This window comes from Haliaeetus albicilla, chromosome 9, assembly GCF_947461875.1.
Source record: "Haliaeetus albicilla chromosome 9, bHalAlb1.1, whole genome shotgun sequence".
Classification (NCBI taxonomy): Eukaryota; Metazoa; Chordata; class Aves; order Accipitriformes; family Accipitridae; genus Haliaeetus; species Haliaeetus albicilla.
In genome coordinates this window covers 16,086,195-16,111,007 of record NC_091491.1, presented here as the reverse complement: position 1 = coordinate 16,111,007, position 24,813 = coordinate 16,086,195, and the positions used below count along the sequence as shown (strand labels likewise).

General features: G+C 44.6%; 1 protein-coding gene across 4 annotated transcripts in view; it reads left to right on the top strand.

Moving 5' to 3' along the window:
* VPS8 (VPS8 subunit of CORVET complex) overlaps window positions 1-24,507 on the top strand; it is an 85,024-nt gene extending 60,517 nt beyond the window's left edge. For all 4 annotated transcript variants that reach the window (XM_069791824.1, XM_069791825.1, XM_069791823.1 and 1 more), the window contains 7 exons: window positions 382-460; window positions 1,920-2,002; window positions 9,390-9,470; window positions 10,883-11,052; window positions 11,720-11,888; window positions 22,908-22,988; window positions 23,720-24,507. In XM_069791824.1, coding sequence (XP_069647925.1) covers window positions 382-460; window positions 1,920-2,002; window positions 9,390-9,470; window positions 10,883-11,052; window positions 11,720-11,888; window positions 22,908-22,988; window positions 23,720-23,869 — 813 coding nt within the window. In that variant the 3' untranslated portion in view covers window positions 23,870-24,507. The remainder of the gene's footprint in view (window positions 1-381; window positions 461-1,919; window positions 2,003-9,389; window positions 9,471-10,882; window positions 11,053-11,719; window positions 11,889-22,907; window positions 22,989-23,719) is intronic.
* The last annotated feature ends 306 nt before the right edge of the window (window positions 24,508-24,813 follow it).

Genomic DNA, 24,813 nt, shown 5'->3' with positions numbered 1-24,813 from the left:
GAGAGTTTGCATCTCACATGGTCAAATAGTTGGGGACTGAATGAAGTAAAAGTAGATTGTTGTCACGATTTCCGTAAAGAAACAGATGAGAATGGAGAAGAGGGAGCAACAGGAGCCAAAGGTCTTCTGTGTTCAGACCCCAATCAAATAGTATCTTGATCTAAGATATGAGCAATCTGGACTGAAAGCAGATCCCCAAGTGCTTTGCTCTGAGGTTATTTTAACATGTTTCAGTTCTGTTCCATTGCAGTCATGAGAAATGCAGTTGTTCTTCAGAATGTGGAAGTGAGTCTTTGGAAATGGACTCTGACATTGGTCACAGCTCATTTTTAGTATTGCTGTGTTCTTACTGCCTTTTTTCCTTGCATTCAATTATTTCAGGCCCTCTGGTTTCCCCTGCTGGAGGCTATGATGTCCCCACAGAAATTATCTGGTTCTTCACAGTGTCAATACTCCGAATGTAAGTATTTTGGACTTTGTGACCTCAAATATTAATCAAAATCTGTGTTCTGCCTCTCCTCCTCTAATGAATGAATAGAAGAAAAGGAGTTTTGTTACTTATTTCCTAAATTTGCTGCTCTTGCAGTAGATCTAACTGCAGTGGCTGTAGGACTGAGCTCAGCTTGGGCGTTTGGTAGGCTGCAGCTGTCAGATATTTCTTTTTAGTCCCGAGTGGAAGAGGAACCCTACCACAGCCTCTGCTCATAAGCTAGTTCCATTGAGTATGGTGTCTATGAAAAAGGCAAGGTGCACAGCGTGTACAGAGGCTTTCTAGATTGTAAGTAGGTTGCAGTGTGCACTTTGGGAACTTCTGACATAATACACTGTCATCTTCCATGCCTAGCTTTTTTGTACGCTTATCCCTGCACCTGTCTATTGTGTACAAAATCACTAGAACTTGAATACACCAGCTAAATTCTCTACTCCAGTTCTAGTGCCCTGAATCTGTTGTGGTTGTCAGCAGCACATCTTGAAAAGCCTCCCTTTATGGGAGACTTAAGACTAGTTAAAAAGGGGCTTAGGTACTGTGGTCTTGGGACAGAATAATGTCTTTTGGTCTATTCCAGCCCTGTGGTCCACAGTGATTGTGGTTGTGCGTGGTTAAGGATCGCAACATATTACAAATAAGTGTGGTGGTGATCATGCTGTCCGCTCTCCCTCTGTTTATTTCTTTCCAGTGACCATTACCTATATCTGGATTCTTGGGGATAGTCTTGCAGAGATCAGTAACCTAAAAATATAAATCACTTCTTTGCTCAACTCATCTTTTCCTCTAAATTTAGAATGTTCTCTAGATTATCCATTTTTGGGAGCTAATGCCTGCAGAAAAGTAATCATCTGAAGTGATACCAGAAATGATGAAAGGATAATACACTTGGATCCTGCATAACTATTTTGTTTTCATTCCTAATGTGCATACTTCCCAGACTGCTCTAACTAGCTAATTATCCCCACAAAGAAGCTGAATTGCTGGGTCCATGCATATCTGAATATTGGCTCTTACTTTGGGGAACTGGGGATCTAGGAAGAAGTTTCATGCAAAGGTTAGTGCTAGGAAGTTTTAGTCTGTGGGACTATAACATGGACAAGGCATCCAAATTGGTTTTTGATAGCAGTAGGAAAAGTGAATGACAGTGCTACAAAGTAAGTCTCAAAATGTGAATGTTTACTGTAGGTAAATAAATAGGGTGTGAGAGGGGAAGGGAGAGACATTGTGATATTGAAAACTTTTAAATATGCTTTCTGATACAAAAAGCTGTGTTTGCTTAGTGCAAAGTGTGCAGAAGAAAAAAAATAAAAGCTGTTTTCAAACTGGAAACCATGAACTGAAATAGAACTCTCTTAATCTGTAAGATTGATCTCTCTTTACTCCTTGAATCCTAATGAACTGTTGGTGGCTTTTATATTTGATATTTCAGCTTTGAAGAGTTTGACAATGCAAGTGCTGAACAACATGGCTGCATTTATCGCTCTTCCTTCAATCCTGCAGAGAATTCTACAGGTGAGTTTCTGAAGAGAAGAAGCTTTTACCAAGCTGTGCCACTCAGTTATTGGGAAGAGCAGTTTCCGGGTTGTTAAAGATCAGGTTCACTAATTGTCTGGTTCAAAATATTTCAGTAGAAGTTCAGTTGGTGAGTTATAAGTTGGAAAAGCTGATAGAATGACCTGGGAGACTTGATGGTCTGAGGAGACGTGTGGGAACACATAGACCTGTGAGAAGATAATTGAGGTAATTTCTGCAGACCAAATAAAATATTATCTCAAAGGTTGCAGTTACTTTGAACTGAAACTTAGCAGGTTTAGGGACAAAGCAACTACGAATTTTTCAAAACTTGTTGAAAGCCATTTAGCTACGGCTCTGGGATGGACAGTTTTCAAATCACTAAAGCAAAGTTTGTAGGGTTTGGACAAAGAGATCAAGACTGGACCATTTTGATTGACGGTGCAATGTATTATTTTAGAGATGTTTGTAGTGAGCAGCAAACATCCTGTAGAAGAGCTAATTTCAAAATGGGATCTTGGGTTGAATGATCACAAGCAGATATGATTTGTTAATTTGCAAAACAGACAGAGGATGAGGTTGGGATTTAATAGCAACCCTTGAGAAATGCAGAAAATTAATTAGAGACATTGTCTGCATTATGGAGTGGAATGATGGAAGCATTGAGAAAGTCTTGAATTACTCTTCAGGGTTTCTATTCCAGATGAGAGGAGAAAATGTAGAGAAGGGCTTACAGGCTTCACAGGGTGAACGCACATGTCTAGCAACCTATTAGTTTAATCTTAATATTATGCACAATCTTGGATTTTGGAAAAAATCATAATTAAAGACAGTGAAAGATGTTGTAAAAGAGTGGATAGAAAGCATGATCAAATGAAATGTGGTTTTATCAAAAGTAGAAAATGTTGAGCAAACTTAATGGCTCTTCAATAACTTATTTAATCTAGTTTTAACTGGGGCATTAGATATAGTTTCCTGTTGGGCTTTGTTTGATGTTTAATGTAGGCAGGAAATAATACAGAAGCTGTGAATATATAATAATACTTGTGAATGTATAATAATAAGTGGGGAGGTTGACAGGAAGGCTTTCCTGGGTTGAGAATTACCAGAATGGGGTGAGAGGCAAACCACTGACCACTGTGAATATAACACAGCTGAGAGGTATTGCGGTGTGGAGGAAGATCCTGTTCTCCCTTAGGATGGGTAGAAATTCTTGTTTGCAGTCTTCAAAGATTTCATCTCATTTCTGTTCTTAGCAGAAATAGAAAAACCTTTTTCTAGAGGCTAGCATTCATGTCCTGGAGGCAACAGATGAGTGAAATGCACTTGTCACTTGTACAGTGAAATGGTTGGTGTGATGGCACTATTGCAAAGGATAATGGGATCCTTACAGTGCATCAGGTGAAGTACTTTTACTAGGGACAGAAATGTGTAAGGCATTATTTAAAGCAGGATGTGCAACTCTGGTCACTGGGTTTGGAGGCAGGGGGAAATTGCTCCTGTTCATTCCATTTCCCTGGTCAGCCTTACAAATTCACTCTGACAAAATCGAGATTTAAAAAGGCAAATATTTTTGTACAACTAGAGCAAAAAAATGAGGAGAGATGACTTCTAAAAATGCATTCAGGGAAGGACTGAATTCCAGGTAAAGAATATTAGTATCAGAACTTCATAAAATAGGAGTAGTAATTGGCACCTTGTAGCTCAGAAACAGGTATAGGGAAAACAGTGTTGTAAAACTCATTAGAAGATCCTATGGAAGGGAAGGTGGTATTTATTTATAGGATCTCTAAATAAGTTGACTTTGCCTCTTAACACTCATTCTTTTTTAGATTTCATTCACTCATTTGCACTCACGTATTTGCAAACACCTAAGATGTATGGGAATGAGTGATCTGACCTGGATCGTTTGTGGGCAGTGAAGAGGGCATCAGCCCCTCACTGCATCTCTGGGGTCCTCTGGTGATGACAGCTTACTTATGTCCTTTAGAAGTTGCTGGCTTTTATAAGGTGGATTTTTGCCTCTTAATCTCACTTAAGCTTCCATAAATCATAGGCCAGATTGCTGCACATTTTGTTTTCTCTTGTTTGAAACCTAAGTTTGAAATACACATCTGTAGTCTGCTCCCCTGTTGGGCTAACAGAAAGATAGTGCATGATATTCTGCAAACTTATCATCTTCCTCCTGTTAGCACATGGGGTCTTCCACTGTAACTTGTCTGTCCTGGGCTCTTACCAGTCTGCTGCCTTCAGTGCTTGACACCCTCCTAGGCTTTGCAGATGGGAACAGTGTCCTTTGTTACCAAGACAGACCATTTATTTAACCCTTTGTTCTTGTGCTTAAAAATCACACATTTCCATTCACACTGTGTTCACACCAAGCTTTATTTCTGGGACTGCATTGCTCTAGGTCCCTTTGGCTTGTGTGTTTGTAGCTGTGTTGTATTAAACTATTGCTTCAGGGCTTGCACTAGATGCCTGTGGGAGAATTTCTTTGGGTTTTGTTTTGGTGCACAGCATGGCTCTTGGAAAAAAGAAAGTTGCTTTGAATTCACCTGGGAAGATGATGTTGGGAATGGTGATAAGTCTTACCATGTGGCCATGTCTTTGGGTGCACAGCTCAAATGTTCAGGGGTTCTGAACCCTTGCCATGTTTGGGATCAGGAAAGAAACTCCCTCTGTGTTAGACAGCAGGGAGCACTGGATTTTTTGCCTCCCTGTGTAGTGTGACCTATCATTTGCTTTCTTGGATTATCTGGGAATGCCATTTAAGTGCCCTGTGGGGAAGAATAACAACAAGGCCTACATATGTGGTGTTTCCCCAGAACACTCTGTCTCAACAGCTTTCTCAGACAGATCTCTAGTTTGCTAGCCCTGGGTGGGTATTCCTTTTGCAAAGCTGTGTAGTCGCTCTTTGAAGCCATGTAAAATTCTAAACCTTCGTGCCAAACCATTCTGTCTTGGCTCTGAGCAGTACATAGGGCCTCGTTCAAAGCGTTATTCACGTGCCACTTTAACTGTGACCATAAGTAAATTCTTCAACCAGCTCTTCTGGGCCCTGGAGAACATAGAGCCTTTTGCAAGCCCTCAAAATATTTCTGTGAAACCTAGCACTGTAAGCGGTACTTATCTGAAAATGCCCTCAAAAGGTGTTCCAACAGAGGTCAAGTCTTGGTGGTAGAGCATAGATGCACTGGAGCTGCAGGTCTGGAAGGTAGAACAGCTGTCCAGGAATTAACAGAGGGATTTTTGTAAGGTGGATGACATCAAAAAACTGAGGTAGATTATATTGCCTTTTCTGAAAAGGAATTAGAGGGTTCCAATTGTAGTGGACTGTTTTTCTTCCTCTTCTGGGCTTAACTGCTTATGAATTATACCTTATGCAAATGTTAATTTTGCAACCAAAGCGCTTTGTTAAAGGGCACCTTGCAAAGGGCTATGACAAGACTCCACAGCTTTCACAGGTAGGCTCCTGGCATCTGCCTATTACAACATATTGACTCAATTTTATATAATTGAAGTCATATGAAATAACAATTAATATATTTATGTTCTTGCTCATCCTTAATAAAGTTGTAAAGTTATTTATTAAATAGGAAGTCTGAAATAGCTGTATTAGAAGAGATACTAGAGGAATCCTCTTGAGCACTAAGAAAAACTCCATGTCATTAAGAATGTGAATGCTGTCTGAAGAGGGCTGAAAGGTTGAGTGTTAATTCCCTTACAAAGCTGTAATCCTTCATGAATGTTTTGTAAGTAGATGCAGCTGATGCCTCCTACACAATGGAGAACAGGAGAAGCCAGAAATTTAAAATTAAAACACCTGTAGGAACCCCAAAGTGGGGAAGGAAGGGATCTCTAAAATCTGTTAGAGTGGAAGCAGAAAGATCCAAAAAGCCTTTGCTTGAATTTTTTCCACCCCTGCTTAGGGCCCTGCGTGTTTTTTTTCCTTTCCAGTCCTGAAGATCAACGCTGGTATTAGTTTTATGTACAATAGTTGCTCTGTTCCTTTGTAGATGGGACAAGCTGTAAATTAATGTATTTTCTGATTTCATAGTGCATTTATTAGCACAGTGCTGTGAGTGCTGGAGCCAGGAAGAAATTGGAAATGGAGGAGACAGAACTGGCTGAAAGGCTGCATAAGCACCTCTGACTTGCATCTGGATACCTGCCAGCTTTTCCTGATCTGTTTGTTGGTAGCAGCACTGGGCAGTGATTTTGGCTTTGCCTTACTGTGCTGTGTCCCCAGGGAAATACCAACCTGGAAACAGGAGCTGTGATCTGTTCTGGCTTGGTGCAACTTACTGTTATTAATGTGCCGTCCTGTATGGTGTATTTGGAGCATGCATAAATTCCAAACTGAGACAAATTTTATAAGGTGGAATTAATGAAACATATTCCTCCATAAAAATGATCCCACAAGGCTTTTGCAACTGTAAATTTTGTGGGGGCTGAAACCAGCAAATTGGAAGAAAGCATTATAACTTGCTGGAAATGCAAAATTACAGCTCTGGATTTCATGCTCGAGGCAGGTAGATAGCTGCAACCCAGGCCTGTGAAGCACTGTCTTCAATGGCTGCTGGCAGGAAACATGCATGAACTTCACTTGTACTTGACTCACAGGCTTGGTATAAGGCTTTGCTAGACCCCATGGTTCCCCTTTGGAGAAAAGTCCATTCTCTTCCTACCTGCCATTTTTTGAGAGATTGTGACTTGAGAAAAAAACAAGGAACTGAAAATTGGCCCTCAGACTCAACATACCTCTCCTGCAAAGCTGTACATGGCTCTTTTATTACTCTCTCCTCGTATCTCCTCTTCCTCCTCTATCTCTGTCCAGAAGCTTTGAAAGCCTCTCTTTGCAGCTTGGGCTGTTTGAGTTGCTATATGTAAATGGTTGCATCTGTACAGTTTGAGAGTTACCTGTTTGAGTTTCCTTGGCCATATACTTGTATCTGGTGGATACAAAAATAACTTGCTCTATGTTATGGATCACGTACATGCTGCATGGGAAGTCCCAAGTTCCCTGTTGCCCTCCATAATTCATATGGTGACTCAATGTAGTGTACTTTCTATGCTGTTGCTTTTAAATTATGCATGCAGAAAGAAAACTTTGTGTTGTTTGAGGCTGTGCTATTCACCTAGTAAAAAAGTAGCCTCTGCAGCATGTCGAGCTCTTCTGTATATTCCAAATGTACAGCTGGTTTTGACTCAAGTGCTATTACTCAGTGCTGTTTTTATTTAGCCTTGAACGTTGGTGTTTCTGCTTGTCACATTTCCTCTGAAGACTGTTGTTCAAAAATTGCCTGACTTGCTTTCTATAGCTGTTTTGGTGATCTCTCTGGGTATCTTGCAGTGTAACTTCCATGCCACTTTAGTTGTCTTTGTCAACTTGCTTTTTCACTCTTGATTATCCTTTCTCTCCCTCGCTCTCACTCCCAGCATGGAATCAGCCTTGCTCCTGTTCCTTTTCTTATTCCTTTTATGCAGAGCTTGTTCATCCAGCTCCTTCTGTTCCTGTTTCCGCTGTGTGTCTGTAATTTTTCTATTCTCTAGGTTAGTTTCCTTTTCGTATCTTGCCAGTCTATTTTTCTATCTATTTTTGTCAGTGTCTTGTCCATTTCACCAGTCAGCTTCTCTCAGCTTCCTGCAGGCTTCCCCCAGCATCCTTCCACTGCCTCCCAGTGGGGCAAAATGCTTTTTTCCAGGTCCAATTAAATGACTGTCTCTCAGCCTCAAGGATTTGTGTGTTACACAAAGACGATTTCCCCTGATCCTCTTTTGAGGTGTTCCTGAATAAACTTGTTCTGATTATAGGCATGTGTGTGCCTCGCTGGTGCCAGTTTGGGGTGGGGGGAGCACAGCCTTGGTCTTTTGCAGATCAGACTGTTCAGGCCACAGAGACAGAACTGAAACTGGGCTGCACCGCAAGGATCACACCACTGCAGTAGCCAGTAGTAGATCCTGCTACTAAGTCGACTCCTCTTCCTTGCTTCCTGTTTATGTTAAAGACAAGGACTGGCTGGATCCCAGCTGGTTAGCCAACATCTTGCAAGGCATCTTTAGCGAAACATCGCTGTGTTGCGTTCTAGTCTGATCTTGCTGCTGTAAAGACAAGTAGGAGGAAGTTGTGTTCCTGGCACATGCGTCTTGGAAGTGGTGCCATGTTGCATGTTGGTAAGGGACAGGGCACCTCTGCAACTGCATGGAGAGATCTTTCAGGGTCAGTTCTGCTCAAGAGACACTAGTGCTGGTGGCTGCTAGCATTTGTGGTCACTAGGAGCTGTCAGCAAACTCTCACCATGCTGGTTGTTGGGCAGAGGTATTTCCTGGCAGAGGTTTTTCCAGTGTGCCCGTAAGCCTCTTGTTTTGCAACAGGGCCTGGCAGGAGGTAAGGTCATTGAAGTAGTCTCTCCCCTCTTCTAGTGCTTTGTCCATGTCTGCCTGTTTGAGAGGAGAGCAGCTCTCAAAAGGCTCCTCACTAAGCTCGCCCAGAACAGTGTGATGCATCCTAGACCCGGGTTCCTGTCCTGCGCTGAGTGATTCTTCAGAGGGTGCCAGGGTGGCTGTGGAGGAGAAGGGGATGTTTGGTTTGGAGCAGGCCTAAGGAATGTGGTTGAGATGCACCAGGGCAATGACTTGTACCACAACCCTTCACTTGTGCTGCTGGGACGTGGAAATAAAGCTGCTCAGGGCACATGGAAGTCTTCCCTGCAGCAACAGAAGAGCCCCAGGCCCCTGTTCCCTGGATGATGTTCTGTCATCTGGGATGTGAGACCAGGATTGCCCAGGATTCCTGCATAGTACTCCGCAGCTGCACAGCCCACTGTGTCTGTGCTCTTTTAACCCACAGCTGAGGGGGTGTTGAATGAGCTTGGGGGTGACCTGTGGATGCACAGAGCGAATTACCCTCTGACCCAGGTGAGTGCGCATTGGCAGCGTGGGCCTGGAGCCCTGCAAGGCAGCCTAGGAGCTCACTGACCAGCAGAACCTCATAGTAGTTGGTGTTAAGGGTCAGCACAGCTGGAGTTGATATCTCCTGTGTCACTACAGGGTGGTTTTTGCTGTTTTCTTTTATATTCCTCAAATGCATTCTCCAGTCAGCTCTTACATCTCCTGAATGAAGTTTCCAAGGTCACATCTGAAGTCTTTTGACCCAAGCACAGTAATTAGTATTGATGTTGTCATCTCTTCAGTTTTGCTAATTACCAATTTTCCCATCACTGCATAGGATTATTCTGCTGTCCTTGTGCATGTACAGCATCTTTAAATCTGGAGTCATAACTTCTGTTTGCAATGCCAATCTGGAGAGAAAAAAAAAATTAAAAAAAAAAAAGCCAGAATGTTCATATCCTGTGATTCAGCTGCAGCTTTTCATGTCTTCATACAGGATCCAGTTTATGGAAAAGGGAAACTTGGAGAAATTCAAGGACTTGTCCTGGGAATGCTGGACACTTTTAACTATGAACAAGTAAGTTGCATGCATTTCTGTTCTGCCCACTGCTATATGCAGGGATTACTTTTAGCTATCCAGCCTACTACTCTCTCTCATTTGTCATTTCTCTCTGCAGGGCAAAGTAAATGGACATGCAAGTGATTTATATTTGTGTGACTGGGGGAAGGGGAATGAGTTTGTATTGCTCACAGACAGATTGCAAGTGAAGGGACTGACAGGTACATGGTGAATACCTCTGTAGTTCACCATGTAAATGTTAAATGTACTGGAAGGATAAACATCTGCTTTTTCTCCAACTCATCCTGCAGTTAGGGATTCAAAGGCACAAACCCAATATGTTTTGTCTTTTTATGCAGTTTTGAATAAGAGCTCTTTAAATTAGGCTGTTTTGCCACTTCCCAATGGTAATGCTGCACTTCCTTTGTCACCTAATGAGATTTCACCTTTATCTCACTCCTGCCTTTCTCTGTCCAGTCTCAAATCCCAGGCAGTCTCCAAACTTCAACAGTTTTCTAAAACTCCTTTTCCCCAAAGCAGAATGCATAGTCTTCCTCCAAACTCACCCTTCCTTGTTCTGCCTACCATATGGTACTACTATCCTAGCTACTGCTCAGGCCTCCATGCAGCAGCATCCAATTTAAAAATGAAATGGGAGATAGCTTTACTGTAGAGGGCTGAACATAAAGAGTCATTATCTCTGTTCGGATTCTTTGGTAAAGATCTGCTTTGAGCAGCATAGGTCCTCTGTCATTGCCTGGCAGTTGTCTGGTACAGGCTGTGTGTCACATCTGGCCTAGTCCAGATGTGAACTGCTGGTGCAACCTCTGCAGCCTTTTGCAAGTTGGCTGCTACAGAATATCGGTAGATCACGGACCAGAGCACCTATGCCTGATACCTGTTATTGCTGAAAGAAGCACTGACTGCTAAAAACTAAGGGTATTTTGCTTTTGGCTCTTCAGAAATGGACATCTCACTTGGGGACAACTAGCAGATGAAGAAATTCAGTGGTTTTTACATATTTTAATTGCAATAGTGTGTTTGGGCTTTGATTTTTATCAGCACATTTCTCCTAAAATGGGAGATATAAGCAGTAGCTTACCAGGTAGAGGAGGAAAAAAAGGGGGGTCTGGTATGGAAGATGAAAAAATGAGCCTACTATGTCTCTTTTAATGCTCTTTGACAAAAATCAATAAAGGATTTATCTATTTAAGAGTGAAAAGCTATTGCCTTCATTAACATGTGATGAAAGGATGAGTATTTTGAGGGCAGTGGCTAGAAAACATACAAAGAGAAGCAATTTTGTTGGGTTGGTTTTGCTCTTAGTAATCTGCTAAGCTGCTTGTTATGAAGAATTGATCAGTATGAAGTTTCTGCAGTCTGGAGATGACAAAATGACCTAGTTATTCTGTATATTGTTTTCCACACAGACCCTGTTAGAGACAACTACGAATCTTTTAAACCATGATCTCCACTGGTCCCTGTGTAACCTAAGAGCTTCTGTCACTAGAGGGCTTACTCCAAAGCAGGATTACTGCTGCATTTGTCTACAGCAGTACAAAAGGCGGCAAGAAACTGCTGATGAAATCATTGTTTTCAGGTAAAGTTAAGGGGTAGGATCACAGCTGTGATTATGTTAGTAGTTTTAAAAGGGGTGGGGTGGGGGGAAGCTACTGGTCTTTGACTTGCACAAGTAATCATATGTATTCCTGTGAGCATGTATCCCTGCTCCCTTGCACTTTAAAAGGGCTGGCTAATCAAACCCACCTGAGCCAGCTGTCTTTGCATGCAGCCAGCTCTGTCTTGGCTGGAAAGAATTGCCTTACAATTCTGTGAGAGCTGTTCAGTAAGCTGTCAGTTTATCTATCATCTCTCCCAGCAATGCAGTTTGTGCAATTGCAGCACCCTGGGTTCATTTGCCTGTATTTTTACATTTCGGATCTATTGCAGCCCTGACTACATACTCTGTTGGCATCTCCAGTATTCCTGTCTGTGGCCAGCTGGCTGTAAAATAAGATAAAATCATTATTACCTTAGTATTATGAACTGTAGCTGTATCAGCAAATAGGCATCTACTGTTATTTTTGCAAGTCTAGAAATACTACAGGATGGTGTGGAGGTACGAAGGGAGTGTATACACTGCTGATCTGTATTTACAGATAAACAGCCTTGTTTTCCATTGACCAGTGATTTCCCCTCCGAAGTGTAGAGCTGTCAGGCTGTGTTGCCCTGCTTTCAAGCACCCAGCAGAATTCTTCTCTTTACAGCTGTGGCCACTTGTACCATTCGCTGTGTCTGCTGAGTAAAGAGTGCGGTACGGTAACTAAAGGCTTGATGAGGTGGATGTGCTATAAATGCAACTCAAGTAACAAGGGAGGAAAACTGAGTGAGAACTTCTCAGAGCTAAAAAAAGGAAGGGGAGCATCCTTGGCACAGGTAAGGTTTGCGAGGCAGTTTCTCTTCAAGTAAACTTTGAGCAGTGCTTATAGACTTCGTCACTTTGTTCTCCTGTCTGTCTTTGCTTCCAGACAAGCCTACGATTAGTAACTGTCAAACAGTATCAGCAGCTAACTAGTCACGTGTATGAATGTCATTTTGTTTTGGCGTGGGTATACAGAGCTGTGGAAGTAATAGAAATGTGTTCATCCAGAAGGTCTGGGAACTGCTAGCCAGTGTGAGGGGAAGCTGGATGCTTGCAGCTGATTGCCTGCTAGATGCATCCACTGCTTTGTCTTGTTTGTGAGAGCCTGGGATGGGCCATTGGAGACAGTTCCTTTCAAACTATTTTTAGGTGTGTTTTACATAAAACTTGTATTAAAAGCTGGCATGATCCTTGTGGCTGGATCATGGAGCCTCCGTTCCACCTTCTTAACAGATAACCTGGCTCTGGGTAAAGGATCTGGAATTGATTTGACTCGCTAAGTGCTTGCACAATGTTTTAAGAAGCTTGCATGTAAACAAGACTGATGCAGCTGGATTTGGGTGAGAGAAAAGATAATTAGTTTGTATTTATTGTCAGTATTTGTGTGCAAGAAATTTCACCAACCCTAATTCAAACAGAAGTTCAGTCTCAATATGCATTCTTCTGTTTTTCCCTGGCATGGTACTGTGGATTGTAAGCAAAAATGGCAGGTAGCTTGTTGGGATGTCTTTTAGGGGTATTGCACTGTGGGGAGCTGAACTCCACTGCCCCGTGTTCTGGTAAAGGTGGTCATTGATGACCATTTGTTACTAAATGCCTCAAGGTACTTTGTGCATTTGTCACTGCACAGATGCATGCAAAGCAACGTTTTTCCACTTCTGAAACCAAAGTAATTCAATCTTGGAGTAGGTTTTTATAGTAGTACTTTTGTTTTCTTCTAGCAGATTATTTCAATTTCCGCCAAATCAATTCCGATCAAAAGATAGCTAACAGCATTAGTCAACTTCCATCAGCTTCTGTATTAACAAAAAAAAAGCTTCCTGCTTAAAGGGAGACTTGGGGGAAAAGTAATCTCTGAGGAATGTATGGAGCGCTACGCAATCTTTGCAATCAAATTGTGTTAATTTCTTATATGGTGACAGAAAGAAAAGCTTTCCCAGGAGATTGTAAATTGTTTGTGGTCCAAACAATCTGCTTACAAATGCTTGTCATTTTGTGTACTGTCCTGCCACAGTAAAATATGGATACTGACTCCAAAGTTAGGCAGATTCAGCAGCCCCATATTTTACCCTCTACACTTCTGCTCCAAAGGAATGTGTGCAAATGGGTGCGACAGACCCGGTTTAACTTTAAAAGCTAAAGGCAAAATTAAGTACTAAAACTACAGTCATCATTAAAGTGCCTGACATTTCATTCCAGCACCCTACAGCTTGGTTATCACTGGATTTCTCATGGGCTAGTCAGTCAGAGAACCCCTGTGTCTCCCCTTTAATACCAGTCTGGACGTACCCTGTAGCAGAATGAAGTGGAAAATGCTCCAGATGACATGGGAATGATTGGTGCAGGGAGAAGATGCTTCCCTTTATTTAACTGATCTGTCTGTAAAAGTGAGGGGTTGGCTGGGACTCTGGGCTTAAAGGGAGATGTGGAGCGACCGGATGGGGAGGAAAAGGGGTTACAGCATGGATCATCTAGCGCTGGCTAGAAAATGTCCGTGCCAGACCATCTGAGAGTGCTGAATGGTTCCCTGCTGTCTGTCATGTGCTCTTGGCAGAGAAGCCCATCGCTTCCTGTTCCACACAGCTGACCCAGCACAGCTTGGCTCTGCCTCATCAGAGCCCGAGCACCCCTTCAGGCCCCCCCACTTCCTCCTCCTGATGTCCCAGATCCTCTCCAAGTTGGTGATGTTCCTCATATATTTAAATTATAATATTTAACTGTTGTGCTCACATGTGATTAAACTGTTGCACAGTCAGATCTTTAAAAAGCTGCATATATTTAGATTTGGCAAAAGACTGTAAAATCTCTAGCTTTTCCAGAAGTTTGTTTGCTTAACAATTGCCACTCAGTGGTGTTAATTAACCCTGTGAGGTAATGATTCATTTGGCCAGCCAATAGTCTGAATTACAGAACAGACTACTTCTCACGGGGTAAGTGCTGGGAATGCGAAGCGGCGGAGATGGATGTGCCTGTTACCTGGCTCCACTGGAGCCAAAAGCAGAAGGGCGAGGAGGGTTACCTGGAGCACAGAAGCTCTTGCTGGAGGCTGGCTGGTGCATGCCAGTATGGTAGGGTTTGGTCTTGTGCAGCCTCAAGTAAATTTAAGCAGAGAATTAAGCATGAAAACAGCTAAGCTCCCCGTGCTTGTTTTGACATGACACTGGTCTGTGCAGAATTGAGGTCTGTTTGAAAGGTGCGTTTTCTATGGTAGCCTGGTGGATGATGCACGATGCTGGAGAGGAGAGGTGTGGGCAAGCAAAGGGGACTGAAGGAAAGGGGAGACTGGTAGGGGTCCCCCCCACTCTGAGTCACATTCATGTGTTCCCAAGGGTCCTTCTCAGCCTGGATCCAAGATAGCAGAGGTCACTGGTCTCTGGTGCCACCCCAGGCACAGAAGGGATTTATTTCTGTTTGTCCAAAGGTTTGTTCGGTCTTTTGGTTCTGCAGTTCTCTGGTGAAGGGCTTCTCTGTGTTCCCTCTCAACTCTGCTGACATGGGGCAGACCCAGAGGTCTGTGTTGGTCAGGCTGCTCTTGCTTCCACAGCTGGTGTTTCTGCAAACAATGAACAGGAAATCCCAGAGGGAGGTTATGCTAACACAGTTGTGCTTCTAGCCCTGCCTTCCCTAGACTCCAGAGAGCCAGCTCCGAAGCTTCTGGGACATTTTGCATATAGATCTGTGGGGAGGCTATTTCTCTGCGACCACTTTGAAGACCCTGAAAGCTCAGTCCGTCTCTTGGCAAAATCTAATGTGTTGGGGTTTTTTTGTTTTGTTTTGTTTTTCCCCATAGTGCAATCTTCAGTTTAGGTATTTATTTTCTTAGCAAGCCTTGAATTAGGAATAGATTCATACTGAGAAATGCCACTGAGCATCTGGAGTGCATTTCATAGTACCAATTCTGCTCTGCTGAAACAAAGACTGTCAGTTTGAATTTTGCAATGTTGTTGAGATTTATATGTGAAACGACAGCTCAACAGACAGTGTTTTCTCTGTCCCTGCTTTGCATGCATGACTTCTGTAGCAATTGCCTTGAAATTGGGGGAGGTGGAGAGATGCCACAAGCCAGCACTGAACCGTTATTGAATCTGGTGATAGCACTTATTTAAATGGAGCCTTGCTGTGATGAGGGCTTGAGACATTCTGCACCAGCAAAGGAGAATAGTGAGAAAAGTGCAAAGGGGCTTTTCCTCTGGTTTTGCTACCAAAAGTTTGTGCTTTCTGTGTTATCCCCTAACCTTTGCTGTCTTCCCAAGGGTAATCTTCTGGGTCTAAACTGGTCATATTTCCTGTCCTCCTTACCTTATATCATACCATAAATGAGTGTTAAAAGCAATGAAAGCTTGTGTGTTTGTGGTGTTTTTTTAATCCGATTTAAAAAACTTGCAGTGCTTTTTTGCATTGTGGTGTTTGAAGTTAACTGAGGCATATTAGGTGAAAGGCACAGTAGCTGGGCTTCTGCCTAAATGCATAAGTGAAATACTCCTGATATCTTAGTCATTGATCTCCAAAACTAATTTGCCTTGTTTCAGTGAGCTAGTTTGCGTTTTCTGTTTATTCTGCCAGCCTACATACTAGGGATCAGGGAAAGGAACACAGTCTTGGCTCTTGGGCCATAAGCTCTGCAGAAAATGCCATGAACCCCTAAGCTGACATGCTCTGGTTATTCCCTGTTTGAGAATGTGCCGGAGTTCTAAGGGCATCATTGTTAGAGCTGTCCAGATGGCAAATATGTTTTATTCTGGAGTTTAATCCTGTCAAGTCACGCCAGGATGGACAATGAATGTGATCCATAGTTAATCCAGTTTGTCAGACTCTACCTTTGAGCTCTGTTCTGCAGCCTGCCACCAGCATCTCTCTTTGCAACACAGCCTTCCATCCAACCCGGAGCTTCTTAACCAACTTCCACCTGTGAGGTGTTGGTACCATAGGGTATTGCTGAACTGAGATGTTAAATGTCCCTCTGCAGCATGTCTGTGTGCCTTCTACTGGGTAAGAATGAAGGTTTAGGACTTTTTTTTTTGCCAATACTTATTTTAGAGCTAGACAAATGTCACATGACCTCCATCAATCAGTAGACAGAGCCAATTTTACTGTTGTCAGTGTAGTGGTGACTGTCAGTTATTAGCTTGACTCCCAGCAATATTAAAATTTTCCAAGGGCTTTATAACTTTGAAAATATCCAGGTGTGATTCCCCCGCTTCCCCCCCCAAATGACACCAAGCAGTTACAAGGTTGTGCATTCTCCACAGTAGAGAATATTCCCACATACGTATTAACTGAGAAAATGCCTGGTCCTTTAGCTTTGGAGTTGGCTTTGGTGGTAGATTCCTTAACTTCTTCAACAACGTGTAGGAAATCCATGTGAGGAAGGAACTAGAGACACTTTGTACCATTGGCTTCTTATCAGCAGAACATCTGTGTTGTAAGATTTCTTGTAATGTATTGGAAACAAAAGTGATGCAGTAAGAAGAAAACTGAGTGCAGCAGTCTTAACTAGCAGGTAGAGGAAGAGCGGCACCAAAGCTAAAACTCAAAATAAAATACAGATTTAAAAAGAGTAATTTCAAACCCAAAATTGTCCTTTAGCAGCTTTTAAATCAAAATTAACTGTTTTCTTGGAGTTCTCATACTGGGGGGTGGTTAGTTTGTTTTGTTGGGGTTTTTTGAGAATATCAGACCGAATTGTAATTGTTTCCCCTGGCCTTCATATATAGTAATCTGTAGCCTGGCAGAAGTTTTCCTTTTACTGCCTACAATCCAAAGTCTTGCACTCTAGGACCTGTGAGAGGCTAACATGAAGTAAAGACAGCTGACTTCCAAACTGCCTAAAGCAAAGACCAGTTGGACTGGCTACCCTGTGCTCCCAGGATCACTTGGGGAAGTGGTGTGTTCTGGTTAAGAGAAAAGATGGCAAAATTTCAGTGGGTAATCTTTGCTTTACTTTACATCTCAATTTCGAAGAAACTATTCCTACAGTTTGATGAAAATTTCTTCCCTTTTAATAAAACATTTCATATGTAGGAGGATCTGTAGAACAGACTCATTTAAATATGGTGACAGATGCTGGGCTGTTGCAACCTGTTGATATTCCCACAAACTGCATCAGTCACTGTTGCCAATAGTTATGTGTAGTTTAGCACAATGCTTGACAGCCATATATCCGTCCTCCAAGGAATCAGCACAGCTTGTTACACACGTCTTCGCTGTGAAATTGCAAGCTTTCGGTCTGTCTTTGCAGATCTGCCTTGGAGCACAGACAAGAAAGAAAGCGTGTGACTTCCCATCTGCTAGGAGAGGCTGCTTTTCCAGACCCAGGGCAGGCTGGAGAGTCAGTACACTGCGCTGTCAGTAACCTCTGCCTGTGGTGCTGTGCTTGCTGCTGCTGCTGCTGGAGGGGGGCAATTGCCACTCCCCTCCATGGTTTGTACTCATTCCAAGCTGAGAAATAACCAAAAGGCCAAAGGGTTAAGAAGGGTGCAGATGACTCCTTTCTTCTGATGTTCCTCTGAAGGAGGGGAGCAAAATAGATAGAAGCTGAGGTTTTGGTTGTTCGTAGTCCCCAGATGGGAGGGTATGGGAGGGAATTATGGCTGGTTCAGTGGTGTTTGCTGTAGCCAAGGGCGTCACTGGCTGTTCTGGAGGGTGGCTTTCAGAAATGCAGGTGGCAGATGAGCATCTGTCTCTTGCAAATCCCTTAAATGGAAAGCTGCAGTTTCCATGTCCTGCCTTCCCCCCCATTCCCTTTACCCTCATGTTGCACAACAAAAACAGTATGTTTTGTTGGTTTATATGTGAATCGAGCATAGACAGGCTTGGGCAGCTGCAGCTGAGCACCCAGGACCAGAGTTGTTCTTAAGCACATTATAAACTTCCCTCCTGAACAGCAGTAACAGATTTCTGCATGAGTGTCAGGAGCTACAAAGGGGACAGATAGCAGAGGCATCCGCTTGTGTTTTCTGTAAGGCTTGGGGTCATGTTATCAATAAGCCTCTAGCAGGAGGGGTCACTAATCCTTCTTGCACCAAGTAGGACTTCTTCCTTTTTCTACATGTCTTTACCTTCCTTTTCTCTCCCCAAACTCCAGCCATTGAGAGAACACTGCACCTCTTGAATCTTCCGTGGTTGGCTCTTGTGGGATGCTGTTTAACAGCCTCTTAGCTCATGCTTAGAAAATGAATTACTTGCCTTCATGCATGACGCTTCTGTCCTCTTGGGTTCAGGCGCTGAACTGAGATGAGCCTGAGCACAGGCCTGTTGTGCATCATCTTTATGTAATGTTTAATCCATGTGCTGCCATGCCTCCCTCGAAGCCTGCTACATTATAAATAAATATCTCATCTGCTGGGCCATAGTGTCCATTGAGGATATGTGGGTTTTGTTTAATTAATCCTGAACAGTGTTATTGCTCCTTTGGCTGAAGGCATCAGTGGAACTCCAAGGGAATATTCCAACAGTGCCTGGTGTAAGCACGAGCTGCTAAACAGACCAGCTAGCAGAGGGAGAAAGGAGGTATGTCAGTATGTTTCTAGATATTTAATACAGACAGTTCTCCTTCCTCCTATCTCAGTTACTGCAGTATCTCATGTTGCAGCAGCAGTAAGTCTATCAGAGCACAAATAAGCCTGTCCTCTCCCTTGCCTTGAGAGGTTTCCTCCTTAAGTTCAGCCAAGTTCAACTGGAAATAAGAGACATCTGCCTTTCCCATTCTGCTCCTGAAGACATTAGAGGACAGAGCTGTAGCACAAACCTGTGTGACAGATTGCTTCTGCTGTAGCTGGGCTGAGGGAAGGCTGCTCTGTGATGGGCTTTGGTGAGTCGGTGCTTCTGTTTACTTGCAGACCACAGGTCCTGGTTTGCCTGCTGCTGCTGGCCCCAGTGGTATCGGCTGCCGCTGCATCCAAACAGGAGCAGGCAGGGCCTGGCCTGCTGCCAGGGGTTTCGCTCCTCTGTGTGCTAGCAGAGGTAAGTGGTAAAACACTGTGGAGGCTGGTCTCAAAGCAGTGTGTTCTGCTGCCATAAAGCAGCTACAGTGGCTCTGGGACTTCCTCCCAGCAAAGGTTTGCCCACTTGCTGCATCGCCCAGAGTGACTTGCAAGACTCTGTTTCCACTTCTACAGTGATCGGCTGGTCTGCATCCATCCTGTAGAAGTGGTGCATTGCTCTGCAGTAGCTCTGCAGAGGTCTGCAGCAGCATGCTTTTGTTCTACAAGGGATGTCCTGAGGTTTTCTGAAGTTCATTAACAATTTTGTAATGTTAGTGTCATTCTAGTGACTTTGGGCAGAGCAGCTGCCTGCCTTGCTTTCTTTTTGGTTGATTGTTCCAGATTCCTGGGACTACCATGAAAACACCAGGTCCTTATCCTGCAGAAGAGAAGTACATCTACTTAGTTTTACATTAAGTGGCTCAGCTCTCATTACAAAACTGAATTTGGGTACCTTTTGGAAGGCTACTTGAGCCATGGTGAAGTAAGAGCTGCAGGGGAGGAATGGCAGAATGTGGACTTGGTGTCCATTGCCTGTGGATTTGGCTCTGAGGGAGGTGGGCGTTGCTTTTGTTCCTAGGAATCCCGAAACCTTCCCCAGGACTTCTGGCTGTATCTGCCCTGTGTTACAGAGCAGCCCCCTGGGGTAATGTGGTGCTCTGATGCTCTAATTGATGTAGCAGTATCTTTTGTGGAAGGTATGGCTCTGAGAGACGGCACTTAGATGGATCTCTTGGCGTGACTATTAACAGTGCCTCTGCTTACAACTGCGGTATGATCTGCTTTGCTTAGGCACTAGCTGATGATGGATTTTGTAGCTGTTAAATTAAAGATAATTGCAGGCTTAGGAGGGCTGTGTGGTGACTACCAGAGGTGGGTGGAATATGTACACGCAAAATGTGCAACGGAGATTAGCATTATAGTGGTGGGATCTGAGAACTGTAAAACAAAAAGGAACCTTTCTTCTCCGTGCTGGCCCAGATCCTCAAGGGGATAAATTGCGTCTCTTGGGTCCTGCATCTAGTCTGGGGCCTTTCCGAAGGGGTGTAAGGATTTGGCTGAAAATGGCTTGGAGGTGCCGAACCACTTCATACTGATCTTGGACAATAATGAGTGGGCTGGCCCTGCAGTAGCACTGGAGGAAGAAGCTGTGTTGCAGGGTGAGCGAGTGAACCGAGTGGATTCCGCTAATGCCTGAGTGCTGATGCTGGACTCTGAGAGCCTCCCTGTAGCTCCTGAATGAAAACATGCCTTTAGTGACACGGTTAAAAAAGGAAAAGGCCTGACAGCAGTTGTTTCCATGACAACAGAAAGAATTGCCTGCAATATTTCAGCTCATCAGCCTGGAGAACAGTCTGATTGATAGTTACATACGCGTGGTAGAGAGATAGCAGAAGAGGGGAGGCCAATTATATCACATTTTCCTTGTCCTTGAATGCCTGTGGCTACAGCAACTGTGGAGGGCAGTTTTTCCTTGCTTTTTGTTGTTTTTTTCCAAGTGAGAATGACCTGCATGTCCCTTGGAAGCGCCTGTACAACCTGCCAGCTCCAGATACGTGACCCTCACTGTCATAGGCTCTCTGGTTCAAAGCCTATGCTGTGTGTGCAGGGAATATGGACGATTGGCTCCTTGATTGGTGATTAGCAAATAGTTATTTACAATATAAAGCATATCTTGGAGTGGGAAGAAGTGAGTTTGAGCACATGCTTCCAGCATAAGTTATCTGCACTCGGGACATTCCTCTCTTCTCAGACTGTCTGATAAACATCTCAAAGGCAAGATGTACATGGCTTCAGGAAACCTGTGGTGGGTTCAATGCATCTTCCCTCCAACCCACTGCAGACCGCAGCTTGTCATCCACTTTGGGCAGGGCTCCTCAGAAGGGTCCTGTCCAAGAGGCTCTTAGCTCTGCCCAGGACATAGCGTGCTCCTCTGGGGCCATGAGATGGAGCTGTAATGCAGACTGCAGCCCCCCCAGGCAGCAGCAGCCACAAGCTGTACCTTAAACCTGGACTGCAGTGTACCCCAGGCTTAGGATAATTATCGGAGTGTGCTTTTTAGGGTGTTTGCCAAGTCTTGCTGGCTCTTGTGAAGAGCCGACAGCAAGCTCTTCCAGAGAAGCTTGGGAGCCAGCATGCTGTGCCCCGCACAGCACCACGTTGCTGTAGCATGCGCTTATTTTCCCAAATAGGACTGGGAGTTATCTTCACAGAACTTTTGAACATGCTGTTTAAACACACCATAAAGCATGAGAAGTACAAAGCAAGCTGAGTGTGGCAGCAAATGCGTGGCAGCAAATGCACGGCAGCAAATGCGCTGCAGCAATCCCCAAAGGAGAATGCCTGCCCCTGGGAGAAGGGCCTCACTGCTGGTAGGAGCCTCTAAGTGCAGAGAGGAGCACGCTTGTGCGTGACTGGGAATGGTCCCGACTCCTGGTGACCCTGCCTGACTCCAGAAGAACAGTGAAGCCCCCTCTGCCACTGTGGGGACAGGAGTTCAGCCTCAATTCCAGTTGATGGCACTTCTTGAAGGCAGCAATACTAGTTCTTCACGTTGGGCTTGATCCATTGCCAAAGAGAGTTTAAAGTAAATGCAACTCCAGTCAGCACCCACTGGTAGGACTGTGGCATTTTGGGTTAATAGCCCTTAGGAAATGTATTTTGGGGAAAATATTTGAGAATGAACATTGAATGTTCCCTCAAAAATAGATTTTCAGAGACAACAGATGCCAGATTGCTGCTCATGAGGAGGGAGGCTGTTCTCTCTGGCTCCTGCTGTAGCTTCTTGATGATGCTTTTGCTTTGGAATATGAGCAGAAACATTCAAAATAGAAACATTGTGATGTGATAAAATGGAACAAACCTACAAGAATCTGTGATGCTCTGTCATCTCTCCCTGGGATGTGTAAATGATGCCTTTTAAAGCAGTTTGAGTATATATGCAGCCCTCTTTGCGTTAATGCTTTTGTTGCAGGCTACAGTCCCTCTATTTGCAATTCTGTTTGCTCTCACCTACAGCTCTGTAACTGCCCCAGTGCTGCTGGGGTGACACTTACCCTTGCACCTAGCAAAGGCTGATGCTGCTGGGCAGTACTACGCTGTCTGTTGTGTCTGGTTTCTCAGGGGACATGGCTGCCACTAATGTGTGAGTCGCCTTGCCTTCCCCCCCCCCTCCTTTTCCCCCCTTATTTCCTAGCTTTTAGTCTGTAACATCCTACTAGGGGAAAAAATGGACCTTAGGAGAGGTACCATTAGTATATAATAGTCATTGGCACAGTAATCATTCCCCATAACAGCCATGCACAATCGGCGCCTGATCACGGCATGCTGCAGTTGGTGCTGTGCCAGGACCCAGTAGGGAGGCTGAGCGGGGCTGAGGGACACTATCAGGAGATGACGAGAAAGGACTGGGGGGAGCTGCTGCTGCCTGGGGAAGAGCCCTGGAGAGGCTGCTCATCCACAGAGACCTTTTACTTCTCTTCCCAGCTGGCTGTGGGGGAGTTTTCCCATTCCTTTCCCCCCCCCCCCCCCCCCCCCCTTTTCTTCTAACTTACTACTGTTAGTCTGTCTGCCATCAGCTACAGACACCAACAATAAGTCATTGTGGATGTAAGGGTATCTCTGTCCTTTGTGCGAGGATTTTTTTTTTTCCCCAAAACAAAGGTGCACACAGTGGTTTCAAGCCAGAGGAAAGATGGCTAAAAAAGCCTCCCTGAAGAGGCTACAGACTGGCTGCTCCAGAACCAAGGACAGGAGCAGGGATCAATTTCTGTGTATATGAACTTGACATCTTGTGCGTTTTCTCTGTAACCTTCTCACTCTCTTTATCAGGCAAGTTCAGAGTCTCTGTTGGATCCTCAGCAGATCCAAGCTTTTGACCAACTCTGCCGACTCAACCGAGGAACCTCCAGAGTATGTACCACCTGTTTTCCTTTTGGTTTTAAATTGGTGAAGGGTATTTTGCATGTTGTCAGACCAGATATTGGCACTGGCAGTGTGGGCTTTGGCTTTTCTCTTGGGTTTTGTTTATTGCTGGCAATTTACTGTGCATAGAGCTGGCTGTTTCACATCACAAGGCAGCCACGCTGCTTCTGACAGAGCTGGGGAATTTGCTGGCAGTGAAACCATGGAAATGCCTCTGGCTTTGGGGCTGGGCCTGAAAAGTGTCTATGGTGTGAGGTTTCTCGGGTTCTTTTTAGATTTGCAAATAACCTCCCCTCCAGACACTGTGTGGCTCCTGTGATCACACAGAAGTGTCCCTCCTCGTGTCCCCCATGTTGTCCCAAGGAGAGTGCAGCCTCCCTCTGTCCCTTGCATTTTCCTTGTGCCTCCTGCCTGTTTTGGCTGTAGTTGTTGGCACTTTCAGCTCTTTCTGGGATTGTTTTTCAATTATGTAACTTTAAAGCAACCTAAAGACACCTGGAAAGTTGTTTAGTTCAGGACTGTTGTCCTGCACTGAGCTCTATAGGGTCACTACATACCATATATACCCTGTTCTTTACATGTGTTAAGGTTTTTCTAATTGCTGCAAGAAAAAGGTGAGCCCCGCCATGAGCACTTTGTCTTTCTGCATCTTGCACAAGTGCTTCTAGGCAGTCTGCCCAGGCTGCCGGACAGTGATCTGTCTGGGTTTTGTCTTGTAGCTAGCTCTCCTGACAGAACTGTCTCGTGGCCATGGTGGTGAAAAGCACGGGCTGCTCAGCGTTTCCCACGGTGACCCGGCCACCAGCAGTGTCTTCCAGAATGAGAACTTCAAGCTCCATCTGGCCCCCCCTCCACTGGCTGAAGACTAGCGCTCCTGCCTCCAGCTGCGGCAAGGCCACAGTTGGTTTCAGGTCTTGGTGCTGGGAAGCGTTTCCATCACAACACTGGACTTTCCCCACCTCCGCTGCCTTTCCCAGAACCCTCCGTGCTGTGTTGAGTCTTGCTGGGTGCTGGTGGGTTTGTAGCAGTGTGTAGTCTCCCCAGCTCTACTGCTGCTTCTCACTAAACCAAAGCAGCCGTGGGGCAGCTGGGCTAGAAGCCGTGAACTCTGGGGGCAAAACTAAGTGTGCTGAAGCATCGCGCAGCACTGGGCTACCTGCACTGAGCCGGAGGCTCGTGGCAGCGCTGGTAACTTTGCCAAATAACTGACTCTGCTCCACTCCATTGGAGGAGTGCAGCCTGTCCTGTGCCCAGAGCCTGTGTGTCACAGTGCTGTGTTGTTTTTGTGGATGGGTACCATACCCAAATTTTAACTGTGGTACTAGTAAAAGCAGTTATTCTGCCAAGGCCTGGCCCACTGGCTCGTGGCAGCAGCCGTGGGGTCTGAGGGCACAGAACAGGCGAACCTCGAAAAGGCTTGAAGAATGCAGAAGATGATACATGTGTGAACAAACTAACCTGCGCATGGTGTGTTCCTATGAACTTCCATTAAAAAAGCCCTTGGTTGGACTTTCCTGTGTGAGCTGTGTGCACAGGGAGCATGCAAGAGGGCTGCTGGTCTGACAGTGCTGCTGGCTTCTGTTTTCTTAGTACAGTTGCCCCTGAACTCTGCTACAGAAAGACACATCTTGTCACTGCGGGTGAAGCCCAAACCTCCCCTCTCACCTTGTTGTACCTATGTTGGGGGAGGATTGGGGGGAGTGTGTGTGTGTGTGTGTGTGTAAAAAGGTGCTGCAAGCCCTTGGGGGCTGCAAGGGGGAGAGGGATCAGTGTGATGGGTGCTGATGGTCAGAAAGGTTTGTCACTACTAAGC